This window comes from Ornithorhynchus anatinus, chromosome 17 (assembly GCF_004115215.2).
Source record: "Ornithorhynchus anatinus isolate Pmale09 chromosome 17, mOrnAna1.pri.v4, whole genome shotgun sequence".
NCBI classification, from domain to species: Eukaryota; Metazoa; Chordata; class Mammalia; order Monotremata; family Ornithorhynchidae; genus Ornithorhynchus; species Ornithorhynchus anatinus.
This window is the reverse complement of record NC_041744.1, coordinates 16530024-16557350: the sequence shown is the minus strand read 5'-3', so window position 1 is coordinate 16557350 and position 27327 is coordinate 16530024. Positions and strand designations below refer to the sequence as shown.

General features: G+C 50.1%; 1 protein-coding gene across 1 annotated transcript; it reads left to right on the top strand.

The window, feature by feature from the left end:
* Positions 1-483: 483 nt before the first annotated feature.
* CLEC1A (C-type lectin domain family 1 member A) lies at positions 484-20776 on the top strand. Its single transcript, XM_029082393.1, has 6 exons — positions 484-827; positions 11103-11201; positions 13782-13958; positions 15567-15718; positions 19527-19645; positions 20377-20776. Exons 1-6 carry the CDS (start codon positions 713-715, stop codon positions 20525-20527), a joined length of 813 nt encoding a protein of 270 aa, XP_028938226.1. The 5' UTR covers positions 484-712; the 3' UTR covers positions 20528-20776.
* Positions 20777-27327: the final 6551 nt, after the last annotated feature.

The following is a 27327-nucleotide window of genomic DNA, read 5'->3' as shown; positions in this document are numbered from 1 at the left end:
AGAATCAACCAACAAACCATTTTATTCTCCCCTCCCTCAGCCCCCTAGGATTTATATACGTATTCATAATTTATGAATTTGTATTAATGTCTTTTTTCCCCTCTAGACTGTAAACTCACTATGGGCAGGGACAGCATCTACCAACTCGGTTAGGCCGTACTCCCCCAAGCTCTTAGTATCGTCCTCTGCAGGCAGTAAGTGCTCGATGGATACGATTGATTGAATGATTGAATCTTCCAAACCTCAGCCTTGTGCTCTCTCTACTGGATGTCGGTGTCAGCCGGGATCCGTGACGCTGGGGCAGCTTGCTCAGAATTAGGGGAGTCTGTCCCGGGGAGCTGGGCTGGAGCATGAGGGCAGCTGCTTTGAAAATCCTTCTCCTTGGGGAAAACAGAATTCCAGGATGTGTGCAAAAGGCCAGCCCCCTCAACACGTGCTGGCTCGGAGGCGGCCAGAGCAGAAAACAGGCTGCGTTTCCTCCTCTCTCTCAGGGGACTCAACGCCGGAGACTCCGGTGCTGTGGGCACCGGGAACAGCCCCCGGCTCGACAGGGAGAGGCTGGCAGAGGGTCTCGGCCCACCGCGGAGGAGGCGGCCTCAGGAATGCCGACCGTCCCCGCCGCTAAGGGCAGGCAGAGGGCAACGGCGGCGACGTTCCGCTCCCACGGTCTGGGAAACCAGTCCATCGGTCGGTCCATCGATCGCCAGTCCAGATGCGGGCCAAGTACAGCAGCACCCAGGATATGCTCGAGGACGATGGACACACCACCCTGAGCCTGCATTCCCGAACCTCCAGCGCAGCCAGGAGCCCCGAGCCCTCCGGCCCAGGTACAGATGGTTGGGCGGACGACCGGGGATGGAAGGTGGCCAGGCTGGGGCAGGAGGGTCAAACACTGCTCAGGGAATCAGAGAGAGAGACAGCAGACAGACAGAGAGAGCGAGAGCAGAGGGAAGTCTGGAGGGAAAGAAGAAATTCTCTCTGTGTCTGTGACTCTGTGGTGGCTGGTTAGGGGGTGTGTTGGTATAGGTGAGCTGCGGGGAGGAGCGTTTCCAAGTCTGGGATGTTCTAAGAATTGATCACTAGGTTTGGTTGTTATTCCTCTCAAGGGCCAGTGGGATCTGATATGTATATGTGTGTGGGATGTGTATAATAGAAGTACTATAGTTTATTCTCTGACAACAGAGAGCTTACACTCTAATGGAGACAGTCATAAAATAATAATAACTATGCTATTTGTTAAGCACTTACTATGTGCCAAGCACTGTTCTAAGCGCTGGGGTAGATACAGGGTAATCAGGTTGTCCCCCGTGGGGCTCACACTTTTAATCCCCATTTCACAGATGAGGTAACTGAAGCCCAGAGAAGTTGAGTGACTTGCCCCCGGCCACCCAGCAGACAAGTGGCAGAGCTGGGATTAGAACCCAGGTCCCCTGGCTCCCAAGCCCGGGCTCTTTCCACTGAGCCACACTGCTCTCTGCGGCATAAAACAGTTGCAACAGGAGAGAATATGTGTGGTGAACTTACGTTTGTGTGTTGTTGCATGCGCATATTATTAAGCGGGGCTTAGTGGCAAGAGCCCAGGCTTGGGAGTCAGAGGAGGTGGGTTCTAATCCCGGCTCTGCCACTTGTCCACTGCGTGACCTCGGGCAAGTCACTTAACTTCTCCGGTCCTCTGTTCCCTCACGGGACAACCTGATTACCTTGTATCTACTCCAGTGCTTGTCACAGAGTAAGCGCTTAACAAATACCATCATTAGTAGTGCTAGTAATAACAGGAGCAGCTCGTTCTCTGTCCACAGCTTCCAATTTAATGGAGGAGATCGACATAAAATAGTAAAATGGGAAAAAGAGAGGGAGATTCTCTGCCCATAAATAGCTCACACTCTAATGGAGGAGACCAACAAAATCATTACAACTGGAGAGAGAGAATGTGTGTGTGAGTGAGATGAGAGAGAAAGTTCTGGACAGACATCCAGCCCTGTGGAGACAGACTCCAGATCTCCAGGCCATTAATGAACCCAGCCCAGAGGTATCCCGGCCTTGAGGGCGACCCCCTCGGCTCCTCTGAGGCCTGGCCCCTTGGCTCCGTCCACGGGTGATGGAGAGTCCCGGCCATAACCACTTCCCCGTATAACCCCGGCCACCCGGCAACCCATCTAGGGACTCGGACTCCCAGGGCCCAGCTTCTTCTGGCCACCTTCCCCTCTCGCCATTGACTCGGAGCCTCTCAGCGTACAGTGGGCTTCTCCGATGGACTGTTTCCCATTTTACAGAGAACACTGAGATGTAGAGAAGTCAAGCCACTGGACCCAGATGGCACAGCAGACGCGTGGCAGAGCAGGGAATTAGAACCCAGGTCTCCCAGCTCCCGGGCCCATGGACTCCAAGAAAAGGATAAACAGCATTCTGAGCCATGACCCATTCTGGGCTGAAATCTGGGACTCAGGAACACTGGCTTTAGCCTTTGTATGGGGACCTGAGGAGGGGAACTTTTGCCCCTGAATTCCCAGCTCGTTATTTGGCCCAAGGGGCTTGGAGTTCTTCCATCTAGGGCCCTATTCGTCTCTGATTAGATTTTGAGCCCTGACTCAGGCTGAGTCCCCAGGATTCTCCTTTTCCTCTCTCCCTCCTCCAAGATGGCTCAAAAAACCCGCTTTTCTTGGATAAACAGCCTGGGCTGTGGAAGTGTGTGGGCCTGGGAGTTGGGAGACCTAATTCCCAGCTCTGCCACACATCTGCTGTGTGATCTGGGTCCAGTGGCTTGACTTCTCTATGTCTCAGTGTTCTTCTCTGTAAAATGGGAAACAGTCCCTCTGGACCTTGAGCTCGCTGTGGGAAAGGAATGTGTCTAACTACTCCATTGTATTGTACTCTCCCCAGTGCTTGGCACAGTGTTCTGCACACAGTAAGCGCTCAACAACTTCAATTGATTGATTAAATATCCCTCCTCCCTCCCTCTTATACTCTGAGTCCCATATGGGACAGGGACTGTGTTCAACCTGATTATTTTCTATTTGGCCCAACGTTTGACACATAATAAGCCCTTAATAAATATTATCTTCCCACTCTCTATCAATCCTCCATTCCTTTCCTCCAGAAATCAGTTCAATTCACCCTTTGCTGCTCGTCATTGTCCTCTGATACCATCTCCAGGAGCTGAGCCCCTGATACACCCACCCATGCTTTCCACCATCTTCCAGCTCCTCCTCAAGCACGAATTATGTGTGTGTGTTGGGGGGAGTGGGTGGGAGGGGTTGGATGAGGGGTCTCTGGAGAGCCAGTTTTCACCCTCCACTGCTACCTAACGTGGGCCTTGCAGCTGGTGGACCGGGGTTCTAATCCCAGTTCTGCCAATTGCCTCCTGTGTGACCTTGGACAAGTCACTTAACTCTTCTGTGCCTGCTTCCTCATCTGTAAAATGTGGACTCAATTCCTGTTCTTCCCCCTACTTAAACTGTGACCCTCATGTGGGGCAAGAAAGGAATCCTGATTTTCTTGGGGTCTACCCCGGTGCTGAGTACAGTGCTTGACATATAGTACGCATTTAACAAATGCCACAATCTTTATGGTCAGACAGGCTTCCTCTGAGCCATATGTGAAGAGAGGAGGTAGAGAAATCGATCTGGGGGAGCGAGGGTTCCTCCAAAAGGACAGAACAAGAAGGAAAAATCACCCAAATCTATCGTCTGTCTCCCCTTCTAGACTGTAAACTCGATTATGAGCAGGAAACCTGTCGGCTAATTCTGTTGTATTATACTCTACCAGGAGCCCGGGCTTGGGAGTCAGAGGTTATGGGTTTGAACCCCTTCTCTTCTACTTGTCAGCTGTGTGACTATGGGCAGGTCACTTAATGTCTCTGTGCCTCAGTTCCATCATCTGTAAAATGGGGATTAAGACTATGAGCCTCATGTGGGACAACCTGATTACCCTGTATCTATCCCAGCACTTAGAACAGTGCTCTGCACATAGTAAGCACTTAACAAATACCAACATTATTATTATTTTTATTCAATACCACAGTTATTTTTGTCTCCCCATCCTTCCTACCACACCGGGGGGCTGGAAAAGCCTAGACCAGAGCGTCCTGACAGGGCCAGTGTGGTGACTCCAGGGCCAGGAGGAAATCCTGCTTCTGCTCACTACCGTCCGCAATTGATTGATGGCGTTTGTTAAGTGCTTACTCTGTGTTGTCGCGATTCAACCCCCTCAGTCTCCTTTCTGTCTCTGTGAAGTCTGCTCCTGCGTGGGGGTTGGATCACCCTAAACTGGAACCATAATAATGGTACTTGTTATGTGCTTACTATGTGCCAAGCACTGTGCTAAGCGCTGGAATAGAAACGAGGTTTTCGGGTTGGATGTGGTCCCTGTCCCATGTGGAGCTCACAGTCTTAATCCCCATTTTATAGATGAAGTAACTGAGGCCCAGAGAATTGAAGTAACTTCCCCAAAGTCACGCAGCAGACAAATGGAAGAGCAGGGAATAGAACCTGGAAATGGTTCTTGGCTCAGCCACCACTTTGTCTCTTTTCTGTTCCTGTGCGTCTAGGTAGACACGGTGATATTAATACTAATGAATAATAATGGTATTTAAGTGCTTACTATGTGCCAAGCACTGTTCTACGCACTTGGGTAGATACAAGGTAATCAGGTTGTCCCACGTGGGGCTCAGAATCTTAATCCCCATTTTACAAATGAGGCGACTGAGGCACAGAGAAGCTAAGTAACTTGCCCAGAGTCCCACAGCGGACAAGTGGCGGAGCCGGGATTAGAACCCACAACCTCTGACTCCCAAGCCTGGGCTCTTTCCACTAAGCCACGCGGCTTCAATAATAGTCATAAAAGGTAATGATGGTATTTGTTAAGCACTTACTACGAACCAGGTACTGTTCTAAGCCTTGGGGTAAACAGTTTAGACACAGTCCCATAGGTGGCTCACAGTTTTAAGCCCCATTTTTTAACAGATAAGGGAACCGAGGCCCAGGGAAGTGAAGTGACTTGACCGAGGTCACACGGCAGACACGAGGTGGGGGCAGGACTAGAACTCAGGTCCTGATGACTCTCAGGCCTGTACTTTATCCACTGGGCCATGTGGCGGGTAGGAGGGCAGGAAGGCTCCATCTCCTCATAATCACAGCTGCTTACCCAGCCGCATTTCGCCACTGGGCATCAGCTATGGAGAGCGGAAGTCTGGGGCTTTTGCGCAGGTGAGATGATGGTACTTTTGTGGTAAAGTGACCTGCCTGTGGATTCTCTGACCCCACCAGAGAGGCTGACCATCCAGCAGGCTTTGGCTGGGGCAGGTCACCAACCCAGTGGTTCCCCACTGACTGACCCAGGAGCAATTGTCCGGCAGCAAGTCCACTGATTTCTCAGCCACGCTGGCAAAGTCACAGCTGCTGAGCTCCTTCTCCTCCTCCTCCAGCTTGAGACCACAGGAAAGTGCCCCGGGTATTTATTCATTCATTCAGTTGTATTGATTGAGCGTTTACTGTGTGAAGAGCTCTGTACTAAGTGCTTGGGAGAGTACAATACAATAATAAACAATCTAGAGAAGGGGAGACAGGCATGAATAGAAATAGATGACAGATACGTTCATAAGTGTTGTGGAGCTGGGAGGGGGGATGAAGAAAGGGAGCAAGCAGGGCGACGCAGAAGGGAGTGGGAGAAGAGGAAACGGGGGGCTTAGCGAAGGCCTCTGGATGAAATGTGCCTTTAATAAGTCTTCAAAGGTGGGGAGAGTAATTGTCTGTCAGATTTGAGGTGGGAGGGCCTTCCAGGCCAGAGGCAGGATGTGGGCGAGGGGTCACGGCGAGCAAGAGATCGAGGCGGCGGTGAGGTTAGCTTTAGAGGAGCCAAGTGTGTGGGCTGTGTGGTAATGGGAGAGTAGCAAGGTGAGGTAGGAGGGGACGGGGTGAGGACGAGGACAAGGGTCTGCTCCAGTCCAGGTGCCCCGGAGGAGGCAGGCTGGGATGATCCAGAGGCCCCCAGGGGCTTGGATGGTCAGAGATGGCATGGATATGTGCTGTTCACCCAACCCCTGGGCGCAATGTCACGGTCACGCTGTCGTGTCTGGCTCCACCTATGATATTTGCAAGAACAGTCCACTTTGCTGCTTTGTCTTCTTGCAACTTTCTGCGCCCTCTTCACTCCACCCAGCCATCCCCACTTCCCTTTCCCCAGGAGAGTGGACAGCTGCACTTTGGTCAGCAGGAGCAAACAGAGTGCTCTCGGAGCTCGCAGTGCTCCCAGTGACTTCAGACCTCATAGTGCCCACAGAATCCACAGTGATCAAAGAGCTCCCAGTTCTCCCATTACTCACAGAGTTCCCAGTGCTCTCAGAGCTCACAGTGCCTTGGGCAGCAACAGGGTTTGCTCATTGCTTTGGAATGGGCCTAGTTCCTTGGAGGACAGAATAGCGTGCGCTTGCAGTAGTCCTTCCTCCCAAAGCAATGAGCCTGCACCAGAAATTAGACTTTTTTTTAACATCTTTTCCCCTCACCACTTGTTCCTCTTTTAGAACATTCCTCTGGGAGACCATAGGAGAAGCAGCGTGGCTCAGTGGAAAGAGCACGGGCTTTGGAGTCAGGGCTCATGAGTTCGAATCCCAGCTCTGCCACTTGTCGGCTGTGTGACTGTGGGCAAGTCACTTAACTTCTCCGTGCCTCAGTTCCCTCATCTGTAAAATGGGGATTAAGACTGTGAGCCCCACGTGGGACAACCTGATTCCCCTATGTCTACCCCAGCGCTTAGAACAGTGCTCGGCACATAGTAAGCGCTTAACAAATACCAAATAGGTAGGGGGAGGTGACCAGAAGCTTGTAGAAGAGGTTGTTGAAAAAGAGGTGCTAGATATTCCCCTCCTGCACCTGCCCCTTACCTTTTCCATCAAGTGCCAGAAGGTCCAGTGAGTGTGATAGATTGGGGGATCTGGGAAATGAGAAATCCTGCCCATCACCCCCACCCCTGCCCAGTTTCTCTAACTGCCAGGGACCATGATTTTTTCCACTAGGCCATCCTGCTTCTCCCTATATTCGTGAGTGCTGAGGAAGGTGAAAATAAGTTCCCAAGTGCTGCTGAGGAGGGTGTGGATACGTTCATAAATGCTCTCTGCATTAACATAGCCAAGCACATACCTACCACTCCTGCCTCTGAACTCTCCCTTACCCCACCCTCCACCCCCATCTGACCTTTCTTTCTCTTTGCCTCCAGACTCCATTCCTTCCTTCCTCCAGCCCTCTGATGGAGGCTTGGTGGGAAGGGGGAGGGTTCAGTCGACAAAACCAAAGTCTGGTTTCTTGCGGGCCTGGGAGTGCCTGCTGATATACAGGGTAGCCACCTGAACCCTTGTCTTTCTGAGGTTTGAATCCATGATCAGACCGTCTTTTCTTTTCACGCCTTGTTTCTGGGTGAGGGGCTGCAAATTCCAAAGCCTTTGGAGTGCAGCTGCAGTAAGGGGATACAGGAAAGAAGTATTTATCTCTATAGGTCTTGTTATTCCTGGGGATGTTTAGATCATTCCCTTGACTGACTCAGGAATCTTTACCAAATGCACAGCAGCAGTCAGGGTGGACTTTTTTTTTTACCCAAGAAAATAAAGACCTCAGAAGTACACCCAAACTGGAGCCCCTCCTAAGCAGTGGGCGGTTTTGAGAATCAGCTTGATTTCAGGGTGGGAGGCCCAGGGAGAGGAGACCCCGTGAATCACTTGGAACAGATGTGGGACACCCAGGGAGGCTCAGCCCCCTGAGTCAGGGGAGGGTGTGACCGACTGCCGGAGAACAAGAGTTGGAACATGGTAGCCCCACATGGGATCCGGGAAAGGCGCCTCGCCCAAACAGGAATTTTCAGTGCTCCACAATGATAATGATCTTTTCAAAGTGCTTACTGAATACCAAGTGCTAGAATAGATTGGAGATAATCAGACTGGATGCAGTCCCTGTCCCACTCGGGACTCACAATCTAAGAGGGAGGGATAATGGGTATTTTAATCTCTCTTTTACAGATGAGGACACTGAGGGGCAGAGAAGTTAAGCAACTTGCCCTAGGTCACATAGCAGACGTGTGGTGGAGCCTGGATTAGATCCTAGATCCTTCTGACTCCCAGGCCCAAATGCTCTGTCCACTAGGCCACACTGCTTCTCAGTCCAGTGCTCTTTCCACTAGGAATTAGATTGACCTGGAGCAAGTCCTGCTGAAGTGTAAGCCTCTCTTCCTCTCTGGAGGCAATAGAGAATCAGCAGAAGGTGAGTGTAACTGCTTAACTTTCATCATCTCACCTGTGCTAAAGCCCCACATACCAAAATTCACTGCTGACACCCAGCAGAGAAGTAAGGTTCAGTAACCTGACTGTCAGTATGGAAAGATGGAGCCTTTCTGACTTTCTACCCACTAAGACATACTTGTTTGCTTTTAGTGAAGAGCACAGATCTGAGAGACAGGGGAACTTTCAATCAGTCAATCAGTGTATTTATTGAGCGCTTACTGTGTGGAAAGGACTGTACTAATCTCTGCAATCCCTGCCTAGTGGGGAAGAGAGGAATTAAAATAAATTACAATTATGGGAACAAGAGAGGGTAAGGATACAGACATAAGTGCTGTGGAGCCAAGAGAGGGGTGAATACTAAAGAACTTTAGGGGTACAGGTGATGCAGAAGGCGAATAAGGTGGATGGGGAAATGAGGGGCTAGTCAGGGGTAGCCGCTTGGAGGAGGTGTGAATTTAGTAGGCCTTCGAAGGTAGGGAGAGTGGTGGTCTGTTGTCAATGAAGGGAGAGGGAGTTTCAAGCAGAGAGGGAGGATGTGGCAAAATAGAGATCAAGGCGGTAGAGGAGTGAAGAGTGTAGAATGAAAGGGCTACCCCTGGAGGTTTTGGAGGAGTGGGAAAACACTGAATTTTTTTTTTAGCAAAATGATCTGAGATGCAGAGTGAATTGTGGACTGCAGTGGAGAGAGAGACTGGAGGCAGGGAGGTCAGTGACCAGAGTGATGCCCGAGGCCTTGACTATTTTCACTGTGTGCCTCGTGCTACTGCTTGGGCTGGGAGCCCTGGGGTTCGAGTGTATGTACCCCACATCTCCCCAGAAGGGTTTCCACTGAGGTAGGAGAAAGTGAAGGATGAGAAGAAAGTGGAGGAAGAAAAGGAGGAAGCAGAGGCAGAGAAGGAAGAGAAGGATGAGAAAGAGGAGGAAGGGGAAGATGAGGAGGAGGAAGATGAGGAGAAGGAAGAAACGGGGGCAGGAGAAGGCAGAAGTGGAAGAGGAGGAGGAAGAGGAGGGGCAGGAGGAGACACTGCTGTCAAGGAACACTGTAGCCATCTGGGTGAGCTGGTCAGGCAGCCCCCTTCTCCCTCCCCACCACCCCCCGAGCTGTTAGCACATACTGGAGGTCCTGACCATGTGCATCAAGTTCAGCCCTGCCCCGTCCAGGGAGCCTGGTAAGACCCGTTCACTCCCTGGACTACTGGGGCTGCTGTTTTCCTTCATCTTGTTGAACAGTTGCTTCAGAATTGGTGTTTTTGCTGGGTTTACCTTTCATCCCTTTTCCCACAAGCTTGCGCTCCAACCACCTCCTGATTTGAGTTCCGCTGGGGGACTCATCAAAATCAAGATCCCTTTCTCTTCCCTAGGATGCTGAAGAGGGATTTACCCAGTGAATTAATAAATGGATAAACAAGCAGGAAATCTTTCTTGCTTACTTTGCAATCTCCCCACCCCATCCCCTTTCTACTGCCACTTCAGCACATCTGTCACCTAAAGCCCCAGCTTCTCACTCACCTCTCTCCCCCGTAGCAATTATGTGTACATCATAAACTGTTGCTTCCTCCCAAACCTTTCATTCATTCATTCATTCATTCAATAGTATTTATTGAGCGCTTACTATGTGCAGAGCACTGTACTAAGCGCTTGGGATGAACAGGTCGGCACCTGTTCGGATGAACCTGTAATTTAATTCAGTTTTTTATCTCCCCTGTTAAATGTAAATTTCTTAATGGCTGGCATCACGGTCTACTAATCCTATTGTTCTCTCCCAAGGGGTCTGAAGGTGCTCTGCAGAGAGTAATCACTCAGTAAATACTACTGATTGCTTGTACAGTCACAGATAAGAAAAACACAGTCATAGATAACAATACAGGTCGGTTTGTATGATACCGCTGATGTGTTTTCCCCAAGTGTCCACGAAATCAAGCAATCAGTCAATGAGTGGCATTTACTGAGCGCTTACCTGGGGCAGAGCACTGTACTTAACGTGGAAAGCGATGTAATGAAACTGTCATACCAGGGCCAAGGCATCACCATTTGATGGAAACATAGCCCTTAGCTGACGTAACACCTTTTTTGAGGAACAAGGAAGAGAACTTTTAAAATGTTTATCTGAGGTTACATAGAATCCTTTGTAGTGGCTGAATTTTACTGCTGACCATTGAGGGTGGGAGTCAACTAGCCCTGGCACCCTATCTGAGAATCAAGATGCCCATGTCAGTGATTGAAATGGGCATATGGGGGTGGGGGAGAAGGGGGGCTATTGTATGGATACAAATGAAACCTAAAAAGTGTCACTGATCTCCTCCCGAAGTGTGGTGGTTGACCATTCTGCAGAATAAAATGTGAAGACCTTCCCGAATCATGTATGTGTCTCACTGACCGTGCAGAGCAACCAACTGGCATAATTTTACAGGCACCAACACTAAGCTATAGAATAGACAAAACAGACGCGAACCCTGCCCTCAGGAGTTTACCATCTAGGGGGTGAAACAGGAAACACAGTGTCTCTTGCTGAATTTTTCCTAAAGCCAAAAGCCAAATGCCAGTGGCCTAGTGGAAAGAGCACGGGTCTGGGAATCAACATACCTGAGTTCGAGTTCCAGCTCTGCCACTTGCCTGCCCTTGCTTGGACTAGTCACTTAACTTCTCTGGGCCTCAGTTTCCTCATCTATAAAATGGGGATTCAATACCCGCGCTCTCTTCCCTTTAGACTGTTAACCTCAGATGAGACAGAGACTGTATCTGACCTGGAGATCTTGTACCTAGGGAAGCGCTTGGCATATAGTAAGTGCTTAACAAATGCCACGCTCATAACCGTCTTTGATTCCTGCTTGTCTCTCAGGGCGTGTGGCCCCATCCCGGGCATGGCGGCCCGTGGCCTTGACTCTTCTCATTGTGTGCCTCGTCTTGCTGCTTGGGCTGGGAATCCTGGGCTTCGAGTGTAAGTACTCCACTTCTCGCCAGAAGAGTTTCCACTGAGGTAGGAGAAGCAGTGTGGCGTAGTGGATAGAGCACGGCCATGGGAGTCTGAAGGACCTGGATTCTAATCCATCTGCTGCGTGACCTTGAGCAAGTCTTTTCACTTCCCTGGGCCTCAGTTACCTCATTTGTAAAATGGGACCACGAGCCCCACGTGAGACAGGGACTGTGTCCCACCAGATCCTATTTACCTCAGCGTTTAAAACAGTGACCGGAACATAGTAAGTGCTTATCAAGGACGACAAAAGTACCATAAAAAGTGTTCTGGTTTCTAAACTTGGCTCTGCCACTTGTCTGCTGTGTGACTTTTAGGCAAGTCACTTGGCTTCTCTGTGCATCACTTTCCTCTTCTGAAAATGGGGACGAAATTGTCTGCTCTCGCTCCCCACTTAGACTATGAGCCCCATGTGAGAGTGGAACCGTGATGGATCCGATTGCACTGTGTCTGCCCCAGCGCTTAATACAGCTTTTGGCTAAAAGTAAGCACTTAAGAAATACTATTATCGTTAATGGTGTTTATTCATTCATTCATTCATTCAATAGTATTTATTGAGCGCTTACTATGTGCAGAGCGCTTGGGATGAACAAGTCGGCAACAGATAGAGACAGTCCCTGCCGTTTGACGGGCTTACAGTCTAATCGGGGGAGACGGACAGACAAGAACAATGGCACTAAACAGCGTCAAGGGGAAGAACATCTCGTAAAAACAATGGCAACTAAATAGAATCAAGGCGATGTACAATTCATTAACAAAATAAATAGGGTAACGAAAATATATACAGTTGAGCGGACAAGTACAGTGCTGTGGGGATGGGAAGGGAGAGGTGGAGGAGCAGAGGAAAAGGGGAAAAAGAGGGTTAAGCTGCGGAGAGGTAAAGGGGGGTGGCAGAGGGAGTAGAGGGAGAAGAGGAGCTCAGTCTGGGAACGCCTCTTGGAGGAGGTGAGTTTTAAGTAGGGTTTTGAAGAGGGAAAGAGAATCAGTCTGGCGGAGGTGAGGAGGGAGGGCGTTCCAGGACCGCGGGAGGACGTGGCCCAGGGGTCGACGGCGGGATAGGCGAGACCGAGGGACGGTGAGGAGGTGGGCGGCAGAGGAGCGGAGCGTGCGGGGTGGGCGGTAGAAAGAGAGGAGGGAGGAGAGGTAGGAAGGGGCAAGGTGATGGAGAGCCTTGAAGCCTAGAGTGAGGAGTTTTTGTTTGGAGCGGAGGTCGATAGGCAACCACTGGAGTTGTTTAAGAAGGGGAGTGACATGCCCAGATTGTTTCTGCGGGAAGATGAGCCGGGCAGCGGAGTGAAGAATAGACCGGAGCGGGGCGAGAGAGGAGGAAGGGAGGTCAGAGAGAAGGCTGACACAGTAGTCTAGCCGGGATATAACGAGAGCCAGTAATAGTAAGGTAGCCGTTTGGGTGGAGAGGAAAGGGCGGATCTTGGCGATATTGTAGAGGTGAAACCGGCAGGTCTTGGTAACGGATAGGATGTGTGGGGTGAACGAGAGGGACGAGTCAAGGATGACACCGAGATCGCGGGCCTGCGGGACGGGAAGGATGGTCGTGCCATCCACGGTGATAGAGAAGTCTGGGAGCGGACCGGGTTTGGGAGGGAAGATGAGGAGCTCAGTCTTGCTCATGTTGAGTTTTAGGTGGCGGGCCGACATCCAGGTGGAGACGTCCCGGAGGCAGGAGGAGATGCGAGCCTGAAGGGAGGGGGAGAGGACAGGGGCGGAGATGTAGATCTGCGTGTCATCTGCGTAGAGATGGTAGTCAAAGCTGTGAGAGCGGATGAGTTCACCGAGGGAGTGAGTGTAAATGGAGAACAGAAGAGGGCCGAGAACTGACCCTTGAGGAACTCCAACAGTTAAAGGATGGGAGGGGGAGGAGGCTCCAGCATAGGAGACCGAGAATGATCGGCCAGAGAGGTAAGAGGAGAACCAGGAGAGGACAGAGTCCGTGAAACCAAGGTGAGATAAGGTATGGAGGAGGAGGGGATGGTCGACAGTGTCAAAGGCAGCAGAGAGGTCAAGGAGGATCAGAATGGAGTAGGAGCCATTGGATTGTTTAAGTGCTTACTACGCGTCAGTCACTGTATTAAGCACTAGATTAACGTCAGTCACTGTATTAAGCACTAGATTAATACAAGTTACTCAGGTTGAACATAGTCTGTGTCCCACATGGAGCTCACAGTCTTAATCCCCATTTTACAGATGAGGCAACCGAGGCACAGAGAAATTAAGTGACTGTCCAAGGTCACGCAGCAGACAAGTGGCAAAGCTGGGATTAGAACCCGGGTCTTTTTGACTCCCAGGCCTGCTCTCTCCGTGATCATTCATATAATTATCATTGCTATTATCACATTATTAATATTATTATTATAACGACTGGGGTCTTTGGATCCAGGCCAAGGCACTGGAATTTGAGGCGGAGAGTGGAGTTTGGGGAGAAGGGGCTTGTACCTAATGCTGGTGCCAGGAGGAGAGGACGGGAGCAAGGGAGGGATCTAGGAGAGGGAGGTAGCTTGGTTCTGCTGCTGATTCACCTGGCGCTGTCAGTTTTCCAGGTCTCCCGACTGTCTAACGCCCAGCGGACGGCCATCTCCCAACAGGAGGAGAGGCTGGGAAACCTCTCCTGGCAGCTGCAAGACCTCCGAGCCCAGACCAGGAAGCTCACGGGGACTTTGCAGCAGGTAGCCCAGAAGCTCTGCTGGGAACTCTACAACAAGACTGGAGGTAACGGGGCCGGGAGGTGGGGAAGGAGGAGACGGCGGCAGAACGGGAGGAGCGGGGCGGGGTGGGAGGAAGAGATGGAGGTACCAGAGTTGAGTACCTCCTCTGAATCTCTTGAGGTCCCTCCCTTTGGAATAGCAACTGCAGCCTACAGAGAGATAGGGAAACAGGGTAGTCTAGTGGAAAGAGCCTTAGAGTCAGAGGACCTGGGAGTCCGAAGACCTGGGTTCCAATCCTGACTCCACCACTTGCCTGCTCGGAAGATGAAACTGAGACACAGAAGTTAGGTGACTTGCCTAAGGTCATACAGCAGGCAAGCGGTTTAGTTGCAACTTATCATCTGTAATGTATTTATATTAATATCACCCTCCCTCTCTAGTCCGTAATCTCATTGTGGACAGGGAATGTGTCTGTTTTATAGTTATACGGTGCCCTCCCAAGTGCTTAGAACAGTGCTTTGCACACAGTAAGTGTTCAATAAATATGATGGAATGAATGAATGGACTTGGATAAGTCATTTAACTTCCCTTTGCCTCTGTTTCCTCATCTGTAAAATAAGAATTCAATACTGCCCTTCCTCCCCTTAATAATAAAAATAATAACAGTTGTCATATTTGTTAAGTGCTTACTATATGTCAGGCACTGTGCTAAGCCTCGGAGTGGATACCAGCAAATTAGGTTGGACACAGTCCCTGCTCCACATGGGGCTCACAGTCTCAATCCCCATTTGGCAGATGTGGTAACTGATGCCCAGGGAAGTGAAGTGGGTCCCGCAACAGACAAGTGGCAGAGCTGGGATTAGAACTCATGACCTCGGGCTCCCAGGTCCATGTTCTATCCACTACGCCTGGCTGCGTCCCTTAGACTGTGAGCCCCAGGTGGGAGAGAGGCCGCATCTGATCTGAGGATCTTTTATCTACATTAATGCTTAGCAGATCAGAAGTATTTAGCCAAGAGTCCAGTTATTATTAGAGGATGTTATCGGCCACCTGAAATGAGTGTCTTTCTTCCAGACTGCTAGGAAATGCTGAAAGTTCAGTCTGTGTCAGTCAACTGTGCTTGTTGAGAGCTCACTGTGTGCGGAGCACTGTACTAGAGAAGAGAGGCAGCGTGGCTCAGCGGAAAGAGCCCCGACTTGGGAGTCAGAGGTCATGGGTTCTAATCCCCACTCTGCCGCTTGTCAGCTGTGTGAATTTGGGCAAGTCACTTAACTTCTCTGTGCCTCATCTGTAAAATAGGGATTAAAAAAAAACTGTGAGCCCCACATGGGACAACCTGATCCCTAGGAACAGTGCTTTGCACATAGTAAGTGCTTAACAAATGTCATCGTTATTATTATTATGATTACTAAGCCCTTGGGCCAGTATAATATAACAATTTAACATATTCCCTGCCCCCAGGGAGTTTACAGCCTGGAGGGGGAGGCAGACATTAGTATTAATAAGTAAATTACAGACATTCAGGTCACCTTTGGTGGGAGAGAGAGCGGCCACTCAGTACCCAGGAGGTCCAGCTGCAAGGGAGGCTGGAGATGCTCCGAGGCTGCAGCGGGTGGGAGATGGGAGGGAGCTGCAGGAGGAGGGGTTTGGCTGACTCCAGCTTCCATCTAAGAGCACAGGTGCAGCCCCTGCCCGGAGAAGTGGCTCTGGCGAGGAAGCAGCTGCTTCCACTTCCACAGAGAGAGCCGGTCGTGGTGGGGCTGTGAGGATCTCTGCTCAGCGGAGAATGCCTCCCTACTGAAGATTGACAGCCATCAAGTGCTGGTAGGACATCTGGACTTCTCTCTCATGGGGTGCGGGGCGGGCTCCCTTAGAGAAAAGATGAGGAGGAGGAAAGGGGTTTCTGAATCACAGTCAGAAGGATTCACTGTGTGCAGAGCACTGTACTAGTGCTTAGCAGAGGACAATAGAACAATTCATTCATTCAATAGTATTTATTGAATGCTTACTATGTGCAGAGCACTGTACTAAGTGCTTGGAATGAACAAGTCGGCAACAGATAGAGACAGTCCCTGCCCTTTGACGGGCTTACAGTCTAATCGGGGGAGACAGACAGACAAGAACAATGGCAATAAATGGAATCAAAGGGAAGAACATCTCGTAAAAACAATGGCAACTAAATAGAATCAAGGCAATGTACATTTTATTAACAAAATAAATAGGGTAATGTAAATTCATACAGTTGAGCAGAGGAGTACAGTGCTGAGGGGATGGGAAGGGAGGGGGGAGGAGCAGAGGGAGATGGGGGAAAAGAGGGTTAAGCTGCGGAGAGGTGAAGGGGGGGCGGTAGAGGGAGTAGGGGGAGAAGGGGAGCTCAGTCTGGGAAGGCCTCTTGGAGGAGGTGAGTTTTAAGTAGGGTTTTGAAGAGGGGAAGAGAATCAGTTTGGCGGAGGTGAGGAGGGAGGGCGTTCCAGGACCGTGGGAGGACGCGGCCCAGGGGTTAACGGCGGGATAGGCGAGACCGGGGGACGGTGAGGAGGTGGGGGGCAGAGGATCGGAGCGTGCGGTGTGGGCGGTAGAAAGAGAGAAGGGAGGAGAGGTAGGAAGGGGCAAGGTGATGTAGAGCCTTGAAGCCCAGAGTGAGGAGTTTTTGTTTGGAGCGGAGGTTGATAGGCAACCACTGGAGGTGTTTAAGAAGGGGAGTGACATGCCCAGATCGTTTCTGCAGGAAGATGAGCCGGGCAGCGGAGTGAAGAATAGACTGGAGCGGGGCGAGAGAGGAGGAAGGGAGATCAGAGAGAAGGCTGACGCAGTAGTCTAGCCGGGATATAACAAGAGCCTGTAGCAGTAAGGTAGTCGTTTGGGTGGAGAGGAAAGGGCGGATCTTGGCGATGTTGTAAAGGTGAAACCGGCAGGTTTTGGTAACAGGATGTGTGGGGTGAACGAGAGAGACGAGTCAAAGATGACATCGAGATTGTGGGCCTGAGAGACGGGAAGGATGGTCGTGCCATCCACGGTGATAGGGAAGTCTGAGAGAGGACCGGGCTTGGGAGGGAAGATGAGGAGCTCAGTCTTGCTCATGTTGAGTCTTAGGTGGCGGGCCGACATCCGGGTGGAGACATCCTGGAGGCAGGAGGAGATGCGAGCCTGAAGGGAGGGGGAGAGGACAGGGGCAGAGATGTAGATCTACGTGTCATCTGCGTAGAGATGGTAGTCGAAGCCGTGCGAGCGAATGAGTTCACCAAGGGAGTGAGTGTAAATGGAGAAAACAGTCACACTCCCTGCCCGCAATGAGTTTATATTCTAGAGGGGAGACAGACCTTACTTTAAATAAATCATATCTGTGCATAAGCTCTGTGTGACTGGGAGGGGGATGAATAAAGGGAGCAAGTCCCGAAGAAGCAGAAGGGAGTGGGAGAAGAAGAAAGGTGGACTTAGGCAAGGCCTCTTAGGGGAGATGTGCCTTCAATAAGACTTCGAGGGAGGGGAGTAACTGTCTGTCGGATATGAGCAAGGAGGGCATTCCAGGCCAGAGGTAGGATGTGGGCAAGAGGTTGGCGGTGAGATAGACAAAATGGAGGTACCGTGAGATTAGCGTGAGAAGAGTGAAGTGTGTGGACTGGGTTGGAGAAGAGTAGCTAGATGAAGTAATAATAATAATAAGGTTGGTATTTGTTAAGCACTTACTATGTGCAGAGCACTGTTCTAAGCGCTGGGGTAGATACAGGGTAATCAGGTTGTTCCACATGAGGCTCACAGTCTTAATCCCCATTTTCCAGATGAGGTAACTGAGGCACAGAGAAGTGAAGTGACTTGCCCATAGTCACACAGCTGACAAGTGGTGGAGCTAGGATTCGAACCCATGACCTCTGGCTCCCAAGCCCGGGCTCTTTCCACTGAGCCATGCCGCTTCTCATAGGTGTAGTAGGTGATGGTACCACAGCCTCACTGCCTTGAGATCCCGGAGCCGCTTTTCTCTGTGATCTGGAGGAGTGTCCAGCGTGAGGATTTGGGACCCAGCCTTCTCTAGCCTCTGGGCGTGCCCTCTCTCTCTGAAGCACAGAAATCAATTTATCAATCTATCATTTCTATTTATTGAGCACTTGCTTTTGTGCAGAGCGCTATACTAAGCACTTGGAAGAGTACACAGAGTTGATAGATACTTTCTCTGCCCACAAGGAATTTACAGTCTAGAGGGAAATCTCTTTGAAAATACAATTCAGTAAGAGGTGCCCTGGGAAATAAATTGTGCATCCCGCCAGTGGATTAGGGGAGGGCGGACCTGGAGAGAGGCGGCAGGACAGCGATAACGCAGCGGGACTTAGTGGAAAGAGCAAATTCAGGGGCAGAGGATCTGGGGCCTAATCCTGGCTCCACCAACTGGCCTGTTCTGTGAGCTTGGGCAAGTCACTTAACTGAACCTCGGTTCCCTCAACTGCAAAATGGGTCTTCAATATTTATTCTCCCTCCTATTTAGACTGTGAGCCCCATTTGCGAATGATTAACTGGTATCTACCCCAGGATTTAGAAGAGTGCTTGACTCAGTGTAAGTACTTAACAAATACCATAATAGAAACAAAAAAAAAAAAACAGGGCTGTTCCCAGCCACAGGCTATGACATGTAACGGCTTATTTGAGTCTCTTTTTAGCCCGAATGTGGCCTAGTGGAAAGAGCTGGGCCTACGAGTCAGAGGACCTGCATTCTAATCCCGGCTCTGCCATTTTTCCTGCTGGGTGCCTTTGAGCAAGTTACATATCTTCTTTCCATGCTTTAGTTTCCTCATCTATAAAATGGGGATTCAGGACCTGTTCTGCATTCATTCAATTGTATTTACTGAGCGCTTACTGTGTGCAGAGCACTGTACTAAGCACTTGGAGTATACAATTCTGCATCCTACTTAGACTGCGAGCACCGTTGGGCCAAAGACTGTGTCCAACCTAAATATCTTGTTTTTACCCCAGCATTTAGTAGAGTGCCCATCACATAGTAAATACTTAACAAATACCCCAGTCCTTATCTGCACGGCATTCGTCTATATTTTCATGCAAGCCACTGAATTCCTAAAAGCGTAGAAACTCTCCTAATGGTTGTAAGCTCACTGTGGGCAGGGAAGCCGTCTACTGTTGTATCATATTCTTGCAAATGTATAATATATACATTTGTATAGTGCACTACACGATGTAAGCGCTCGATACGTACCATAAATTGATTTATTGATCCAATCCCTTCCAATCTAGCTCCAAATTTATTTACCCCCCTCTCAGTACTGGTATCTATGTCTACATCTGCTCAACTGAGATTTTTTATTATGGTATTTAAGTGTTTACTATGTGCCAGGCTCTGTTCTAAGCACTGAGGTAGATGCGAGATAATCAGATTGGACACGGTCCATGTCCCACATGGGTCTCACGGTCTTAATCCCTATTTTCCAGATGAAGGGACTGAAGCTCAGAGAAGTTAAGTCACTTGCCCAAGGTCGCACAGAAGACAGGTGGCGGAGCTGGGACTAGAACCCGGGGTCTTCTGACTCCCAGGCCCACGCTCTTGAGGACGACTCGTAGTTGTAAATATTAGAAGCAATATTAGCATTATTTTTCTGACTGGACTAATGTTCTTCTGGTCCCCCCCCAGGAGTTGGTGATACCCCTGAGTTTCTCTAAATTCTTCTACTCCTACTGGACGGGACTGAGTCGCAATGGCAGTGGCCAGCCCTGGGTCTGGCTGGATGGATCCCCTCAGGCGTCTGATCTGTAAGTGTCCACCCTCAGGAAACCTCGGGCTCTGGAGAGGGTGGTGGGCACGGATGCTTCATCCAAAGAGTGGTCCTTCGGGACGGCAGGCCTCCTGCAGCCTTAGGCTGTGGGGAGGTGGGTGAGGCGAGCGGGAGGCTGAGAATCTTGGATCTGACTCCCGCTTTCTTCTGCTCCTGCATTGCTGCCCTGGTTCACCTGGTCACAGCTCCCAGCCTTCCAAAAGACCACCTCCTCCCGGAGGTCTTCCCTAATATTTCATCTCGCCACCCTCTATCCCCTCCTACTGTTTCTCCAGCCCTTCTCCGGCACCTAAGCTCTCGAACACTCTCTCCCCCATCCTCCTGTTATACTATATAGATATCTTTAGACCTTATTGCTTCCCTTTGCTTGTGTTTTAGTGGCTGCCTCTTCTGCTAGATTATAAGGTTGTTGAGGGCCGGGATCAGGTCTGTTCATATCTGTTGTATTCTCCTGAGTACTTAGTACGGTGCTCTGCCCGAGTGAACGCTCACTGAATATTACTGATTGATTGCCCTGTGAATGAGTCTTCAAAGTAAGTTTCTACCCCTCAAAGCCAAGTAAAAATCCTTAAGGAGGTTCAGTCAGTATTGACCAATAGTGACAGGGATAATGAGGAAAGCGATGGGGACGGAGATGGTGATGAAAATGATGGGGACTATGGTGATGGAGCTGGCTGGAAACTCAAGGACTGAACTCTGCTTTTCCAGATTTCAAGTTGTGGTGGATTCTGACAGTCCGAGGAGCAGGGACTGTGTGACCATCCTCAATGGAAAGACTTTCTCTAAGGACTGCAAAGAACTGAGGCGCTGTGCGTGTCAGCGGGCAGCCGAGCTGGTGAGGCCAGAGGAGCTAGGTTAGACGAGCTCCACAGGCCGGATGGAGGCGTCCACGACTCTGGAAATGACACGGTGAAGGAAGCTGGAGCCCTGGGCACATGCTAGAGGTTGTTTAGACGGTCCAGTGTTTGCGATTTTTATGGAGCTTGTCTGGGGTCACCAGGTCCCCTCCCAACCTCTTCCTAAAGCTGAGCCTCGCTGGTTCAAGCAGACGGCCTAGTGGATAGCACACAGGCCTGGGAGTCAGAAGGACATGGGTTCTAGTCCCAGCTCTGACACTTGTCTGCTGAGTGACCTCGGGCAAGTCACCTGACTTCTCCGTGCCTCAGTTACCTCAACTGTAAAATGAGGATTAAGACTGTTCCCCACGCGGAACAGGGACTTTGTCCAACCTCATTAACTTGTATCTACTCCAGCATTTAAAAGAGTGCCTGGCACAGAGGAAGAGCTTTACACAAATACTGTGAGGAAAGAATTGAGAGAAATTCTGTTTCTGAACATTCACCAAACGCCAGATCCCTCCTCTCCACTCCCATCCCTCCCTGTCATTCTCCTCTCCCCTTCCCTTTTCTTTTTTTTAATGGTATTTAAATGCTCTTCTAAGTGTCAAACACTGTAGTAAGCTCTGGGGTAGATACAACGTTGTCGGGTTGGACAGAGTCCATGTCCTGCTTGGTCCTCATGGTGTCAATCCCCATTTCACAGATGAGGTAAGTGAGGGACAGAGAAGTGAAGTGACCTGCCCAGGGTTACCACGTGTCTCTGTTTCGATGCACCTTCCACCTCCATGCTTGGAGGAAAAGAAGGAAGGAAAAAGACTGTGGTCTAGTGGAAAGATCATGGGCTTGGGTGTGAGAAGACCTGGGTTCTAGTCCAGACTCCACTATGTGCCTGCTTGGGCAAAGTCACTGAAGTTTTTTTAATGATATTTATTAAGCGCTTCCTATGTGACAGGAACTGTTCGAAGTGCTGGGGTATATACAACTTGATCAGGTTGAACATAGTCCCTGTCCCTCATAGGTCTCACAGTCTTAATCCCCATTTCACAGATGAGGTAACCGAGACACAGAGACGTGAACTGACTTGCCCAAGGTCACACAGCAGATAAGCAGCAGAGCTGGGATTAAAATCCGGGTCTAACTTCCCTGTGCCTCAGTTTCCTCAACTGTAAAATGAGGGTTAAATACCTGTTCCCCCTCCATTTAGACAGTGAACCCCTTGTAGAATGGGGACTGGACCCAAACTGATCATCCCTAGTGCGTGGAACAGATTACGCATTTAAAAACTACCTCAAGAATATTTTTATAAGTGTGGTGTATGCCCATTGGAAACTCACGCTCAATGTCAACCGAATATCAAGTGGGAAACCTTTAAGATTTCATGGGGTTTCTAATAGGTCGGTGAAATCTGACTCGTTGACTAATAGCATCGGAGATGTTAGCCATAGGATGTTGGAGAATTGGTGACACTTTTTCCACCCGGGATGGATCAGCCCAAAGGCGGCAGACAGGGTGAGAGCCGATGGGGTGATTTGGGGGAGATGGTGGCCGTGCCCAGATCCTGGTTGGAAGAACCGGAGCACTCCAGGTGGCTTTTCCAAGATCCCAGCCGTGTAGTTTCTCCCAGCACTTAATTCAGAGCTCCACACACAGCAAGCAGTGAATAAATATCATGACTAATAATAAAAGTCGAGGTAGATGTTAAACACTTACTATGCGCCCGGTACTGTCCTAAGCACTGGGGTAGACTCGGATCAGCGGAGGGCTAGACGGGTCCGGGACTCGGAGAGGTTTAAAGTACAATTCCCCTATCAGGCTGGTGTGTGAACTAATATTGGGTTGCCCGGGAGACGATCGTTGCGGATTAATTTGCAATCCCAAACCCTGACTGCAGCCCTGGTGGACTTCCAAAGGGAGGAATTGCTGGTCCCTTGCCTACCTAAGTCTGTGGATTCCCAAGTTCCATCAAGCGGCAAAGAACGATTCAATTCCCCCAGGAATTTAGTCTGGGAGATTCTACCAGGCTTCCTCGGGATCGTCCCCCTCCCAGCCCCAATCCGGGATCCCGTAAGGAAAAAACGATCTGGCCATGTGGACAGGTGTCCGGTCAGAGATGAGAAGGATGTAACCTATAGCCCTGCTAAGACCTAATTTGTTCCTTGCAATCTTCCAGAATAAATCGATCGTACTGAGTGCTTATTTTATGCAGAACACTGTAGTAAGCTCTCGGGAGAATACAATATAACAGAGCTGGCAGAGCCCATTAGGAGCTTAGGGTGGAAATCGTCCTTGAGAACTATTCTGTGAGTGACTTTAGGGACGAAACTATAAGGAGGAATGCTCTTCGTTACTGTCAGCCGACCTCCCCCAAACCTTGCCTGCCCAGTTCACTCCTGAGCCATTTGGAGGGGTAGAGCAAGAGAAGCAGAGTGATCAGGGGAAAGAGCACGGGCCTAGGAGTCAGAGGTCATGGGTTCCAATTCCGGCTCTGCCACTTGTCAGCTGTGTGACTTTGGGCCAGTCACTTCACTTCTCGGTGCCTCAGTGACCTCATCTGTAAAATAGGGATGAAGACTGTGACCCTCATGTGGGGCAACCGAATTACCTGGTATCTACCCCAGCTCTTAGAACAGTGCTCGGCACATAGTAAGCACTTAACAAATACCAACATTATTATTATTAGAGCTAGTAGCTTTGCAGAGAGAATGCAGGAGTGTCACCACAACCTATCAAGCAGACTTTATCACTTACACTTACCATTTTCCCTCAGGACCTGGGGAATCTATCCCTGATTCTGCCACCCGTGTGCTGTGTGACCTTACGTAAGTTGCCTCCCCTCTCCACACTTGAGTTTTCCCCTGAGTTAGGAGAGCTCTTCATGCTGCCCCTGAGATAGGCCTGCAAAAGGAAGCTGGGGAACCCCTCTGCCCTAAGAGGCGTGTTTTTAGAACAGTAGGAGAAAGGCAGTTCTCTCAGTGGAATAACAAAGAACCGAAGACTGACAGGAATCAGTTTTAAGAGGTCTTTCCTCCTCTGATCTCATCCAGGCCGACTGAGAGGTGCGGGAACTCCGGACCGAGAGCGGGCCAGCCTTGACTGTTGAAACCCTCTGAGCTCCACATTAGGCAATCCACTCTTTTCTTTGTCTTTGGGATCCTGAAACAGCTCTCCAGCCTTATCAGCAGGATGCAGGAGGGAGGCGGAAAAATAGCAGGAAGTGCCAGAGACCTTTCGGAGGGGAAAAAGGAGGAGGAGTGCCCAGGAAAACCGCCTGGAGAGAACAGGGCCAGTGCTCAGTACAGTGCTTGGCACATAGTAAGCACTTAACCAATACCATTATTAAAGGCAGGGGTTGGGTCAGCTGCCAACTAGCTGCAAACTTCACCAGAGTTTGTGTTTAGCATATTTAAAATTTAATGCTCAACCAGATCACAAAATTGAATATACAAATTTGGCTCATGTAACCCTGAGGGATATAATGATGATAATAATTGTAGGGTTTAAGTGCTTACCATGTGCCACGCACTCTACTGAATGCTGGGGTAGAGACAAGATAATCAGGTTGGACGCAGTCCCTCATCCCACACGGAGCTCACAGTCTTAATCCCCATTTTACAGATGAGGAGACTGAGGCACAGTGAAGCGACTCACCCAAAGTCACACAGCAGATGAGTGGCGGAGAGAGGATTAGAACCCAGGTCCTTCTGACTCTCGGGCCTGTGGTCTTTCCACGAGTGCATACCCCATCTCTGGATTTCTTCCACAGCTCTAGAAGCCCTGTTTCAGATCCAGCTAATATCTTTGATTCATTATTGGTAATATTGTTTCTATCAGTAAAGAAACAGTGTTGCCTAGTGGATAGAGCATGGACCCGGACGTCAGAAGGACCTGAGTTCTAATCCCGACTCCTGCACTTGTATACTGAGGGATCTTGGACTTGTCACTTTACTTCTCTGTGACTCACTTACCTCATCTGTAAAATGGAGATTAAGATTGTGAGTCCCATGTGAGACATGGGCTTTGTCCAACCTGATTATCTTGTATCTACTCCAGCGCTTAGAACAATGCCTGGCACATAGTAAGCGCTTAACAAATATCATTAAATTACATTAATTAAATTAAATCATCACTCTGGAAGGCCAATGATCCCTGTGGTTATTTAGAGTCTTCCATAATGCCGAAAGGTCTCTGAATACACATTTCTGGTGGAGCAGGAGCAGAGGAGAAGATTCATTCTATTTAATAGATGAACAACAAAGACTCAGCGACTGGACTGGAACATCATCATCCTAATAATAATAATAATACTTGTTCAGTGCTGATTTTGTGCCATCCACCGTACAAAGTACTGGGGTAGATGCAGGACATTCCGGTCAGAAGCAGTCCCCGTCCCCCATGGGGCTCACAGCCTAAGGGCGAGAGAGAACAACCATTCGATCCCAATTTTACTGAAGAGGAAATGGAAGCACGGAGAAGGTAAGTGACTTGCCCACATTCAAATTGCAGGGCTGCTGACTCCCAGGCCCAGGTTCTTTCCACTTGCTCAGGGAATCACTGGAGAAAGCAGGAATGGAAAGCGAGCCTGCCTTCCCTCTTCCCCACCCTCATATGAGGCTCCAGCTGAATCCCGGGCCTCGGGCAAAGCTGCGGCATTCCAGCCTTCCCGCTCCTTGCTTGCACCTGCCCCGGAAATGGAGCTGCTGAGGCGGAAATCCCCAGAGATGAGACCATCTGTGCCCAAAACCCAACCCTCCTCCACATCAGAGCTGGGGGGCACGCAAACTCTGGAGCTCATTGTCTGAGATCCGGTGAATCGAGGGAGCTTCCGGGCCCTGTATTCTGGTCGGCCCACTTGGAGCCTGCTTTGAAGATGGCCGGGGCCTCTCACTCCGACAGACGGAGAGCAGCCACGGGGCCGGCCCCACCCAGGTGGAGAGGAAGTGCTGAGAGGGGGCTCTCTGCCCTTCGTGAGTGCTGTCATTGTCTCTGAGCTGCCGGTCCCCCGAACCTCAGAGGGAACAGGACACTCTCTTCTCGTAAACAGCCTCATCAGCTGCGCTCACTCAAGGTCAAGGGTTTCCAGGAATAACCATCTCTCCCTCTCCCCTTCCCCCAGCCTGGCAACCAGACCCTAGCGGAACCATGTTCTCCGTTGTACGTTCGCACTTCACACAGAGAAGCAGCGTGGCTCAGTGGCAAGAGCCCGGGCTTGGGAGTCAGAGGTCATGGGTTCGAATCTCGGCTCTGCCACTTGGCAACTGTGTGACCGTGGGCAAGTCACTTCACTTCTCTGTGTCCCAGTTACCTCATCTGCAAAATGGGGATTAACTGTGACCCTCATATGGGACAACCTGATGACCCTGTATCTACCCCAGCACTTAGAACAGTGCTCTGCACATAGTAAGCGCTTAACAAATACCATCATTATTATTATTATTATTCGTGGTGCGTCTCGCTCGGTCATGAATAACCACGGGCAGGTCTCTGCCCACTCTGGGCCTCTCTTTTCTCATGGAGAAAAAATGACAGTCCTATGGACGCATTATAAAACTCTGTTAAGTGTTTAGTATGCACTAGACCCTATACTAAGTCCTGCGGAAGTTGCGGTACAATTAGGTCAGCTACGGTCCCTGTCCCGCATGGAGCTCAGTGTCTAAGGAAGGGGAGGGAGAACAGAGATTCCCTCCCCATTTTACAGGTGGGGAAATGGAGGCACAGAGAAGTTCTGTGCCTTTCCCAAAGCCACCTAGCAGGTAAATGGCCCACCTGGGTTTAGAATCTGGGCTTGTATCTGTATTTTTTAATAGTATTTTGTGAAATGCTTAATATGAGCCAGGGACTGTATACTAAGTCCCTGTCCTACATAGGGCTCACAGTCTTTTCCCTCCCCATTTTACAGATAATAATAATGTTGGTATTTGTTAGGCGCTTGCTATGTGCAGAGCACTGTTCTAAGCGCTGGGGTAGATACAGGGTAATCATCTTGTCCCACGTGAGGCTCAGAATCTTAATCCCCATTTTACAGATGAGGTAATTGAGACACAGAGAAGTTAAGTGACTTCCCCACAGTCACACAGCTGACAAGTGACAGAGCTGGGATTCGAACCCATGACCTCTGATTCCCAAGCCCGGGCTCTTTCAGCTGAGCCACGCTGCTTCTCAGATGAGAAGACTGAGGCACGTAGACGTAAAGTGACTTGCCCAAGGTCACACAGCAAGCGAGTGGCAGAGGTGGGACTAGACCCAGGTCCTACTGACTTCCAAAGCACACTGTGAGCTACCCGTATACTAAGTAGCTCAATGATCCCACGCACGTAGGGGGTTGTGGGAGGGAGACGAAGCAGAAGTCGCAAAGCCTGACTAAATGGAAAAACCCAGAGAGAGAGGAGACTTGCCCGTGATCACCCAGCTAGGGAGGAGGAGGCTGAGATCAGAGCTAGGCCTCAAAGCTCCGAGGCAGTGTTTCATTTCGTTTCCCTTGAGCCTTTGCTTTCCGACAGCCTTGGCTGCACAGCCCGGGGAAGCTCCCCATCACAGTTCCCACTGATTTTCCCGGGAGTTGAGGGGGTGAGTTTGTTGGTGTCACTTGGAACCTTTCCAGATAATAATAATAATGCTGGTATTTGTTAAGCGCTTACTATGTGCCGAGCACTGTTCTAAGCGCCGGGGTAGATGCAGAGTAATCAGGTTGCCCCACGTGAGGCTCACAAGTCCTCATTTTACAGATGAGGGAACTGAGGCACCGGGAAGTGAAGTAACTTGCCCAAAGTCTCACAGCCGACAGGTGGCGGAGGCGGGATTCAAACCCATGACCTCGGACTCC

Excerpts from the sequence above, each read along its gene's own strand:
- CLEC1A (XM_029082393.1), top strand. The coding sequence starts at position 713 with ATGCGGGCCAAGTACAGCAGCACCCAGGATATGCTCGAGGACGATGGA. Across the intron at positions 828-11,102 it reads CCCCGAGCCCTCCGGCCCAG|GGCGTGTGGCCCCATCCCGG; the intron begins GTACAGATGGTT and ends CTTGTCTCTCAG. Across the intron at positions 13,959-15,566 it reads ACTCTACAACAAGACTGGAG|AGCACAGGTGCAGCCCCTGC; the intron begins GTAACGGGGCCG and ends CTTCCATCTAAG.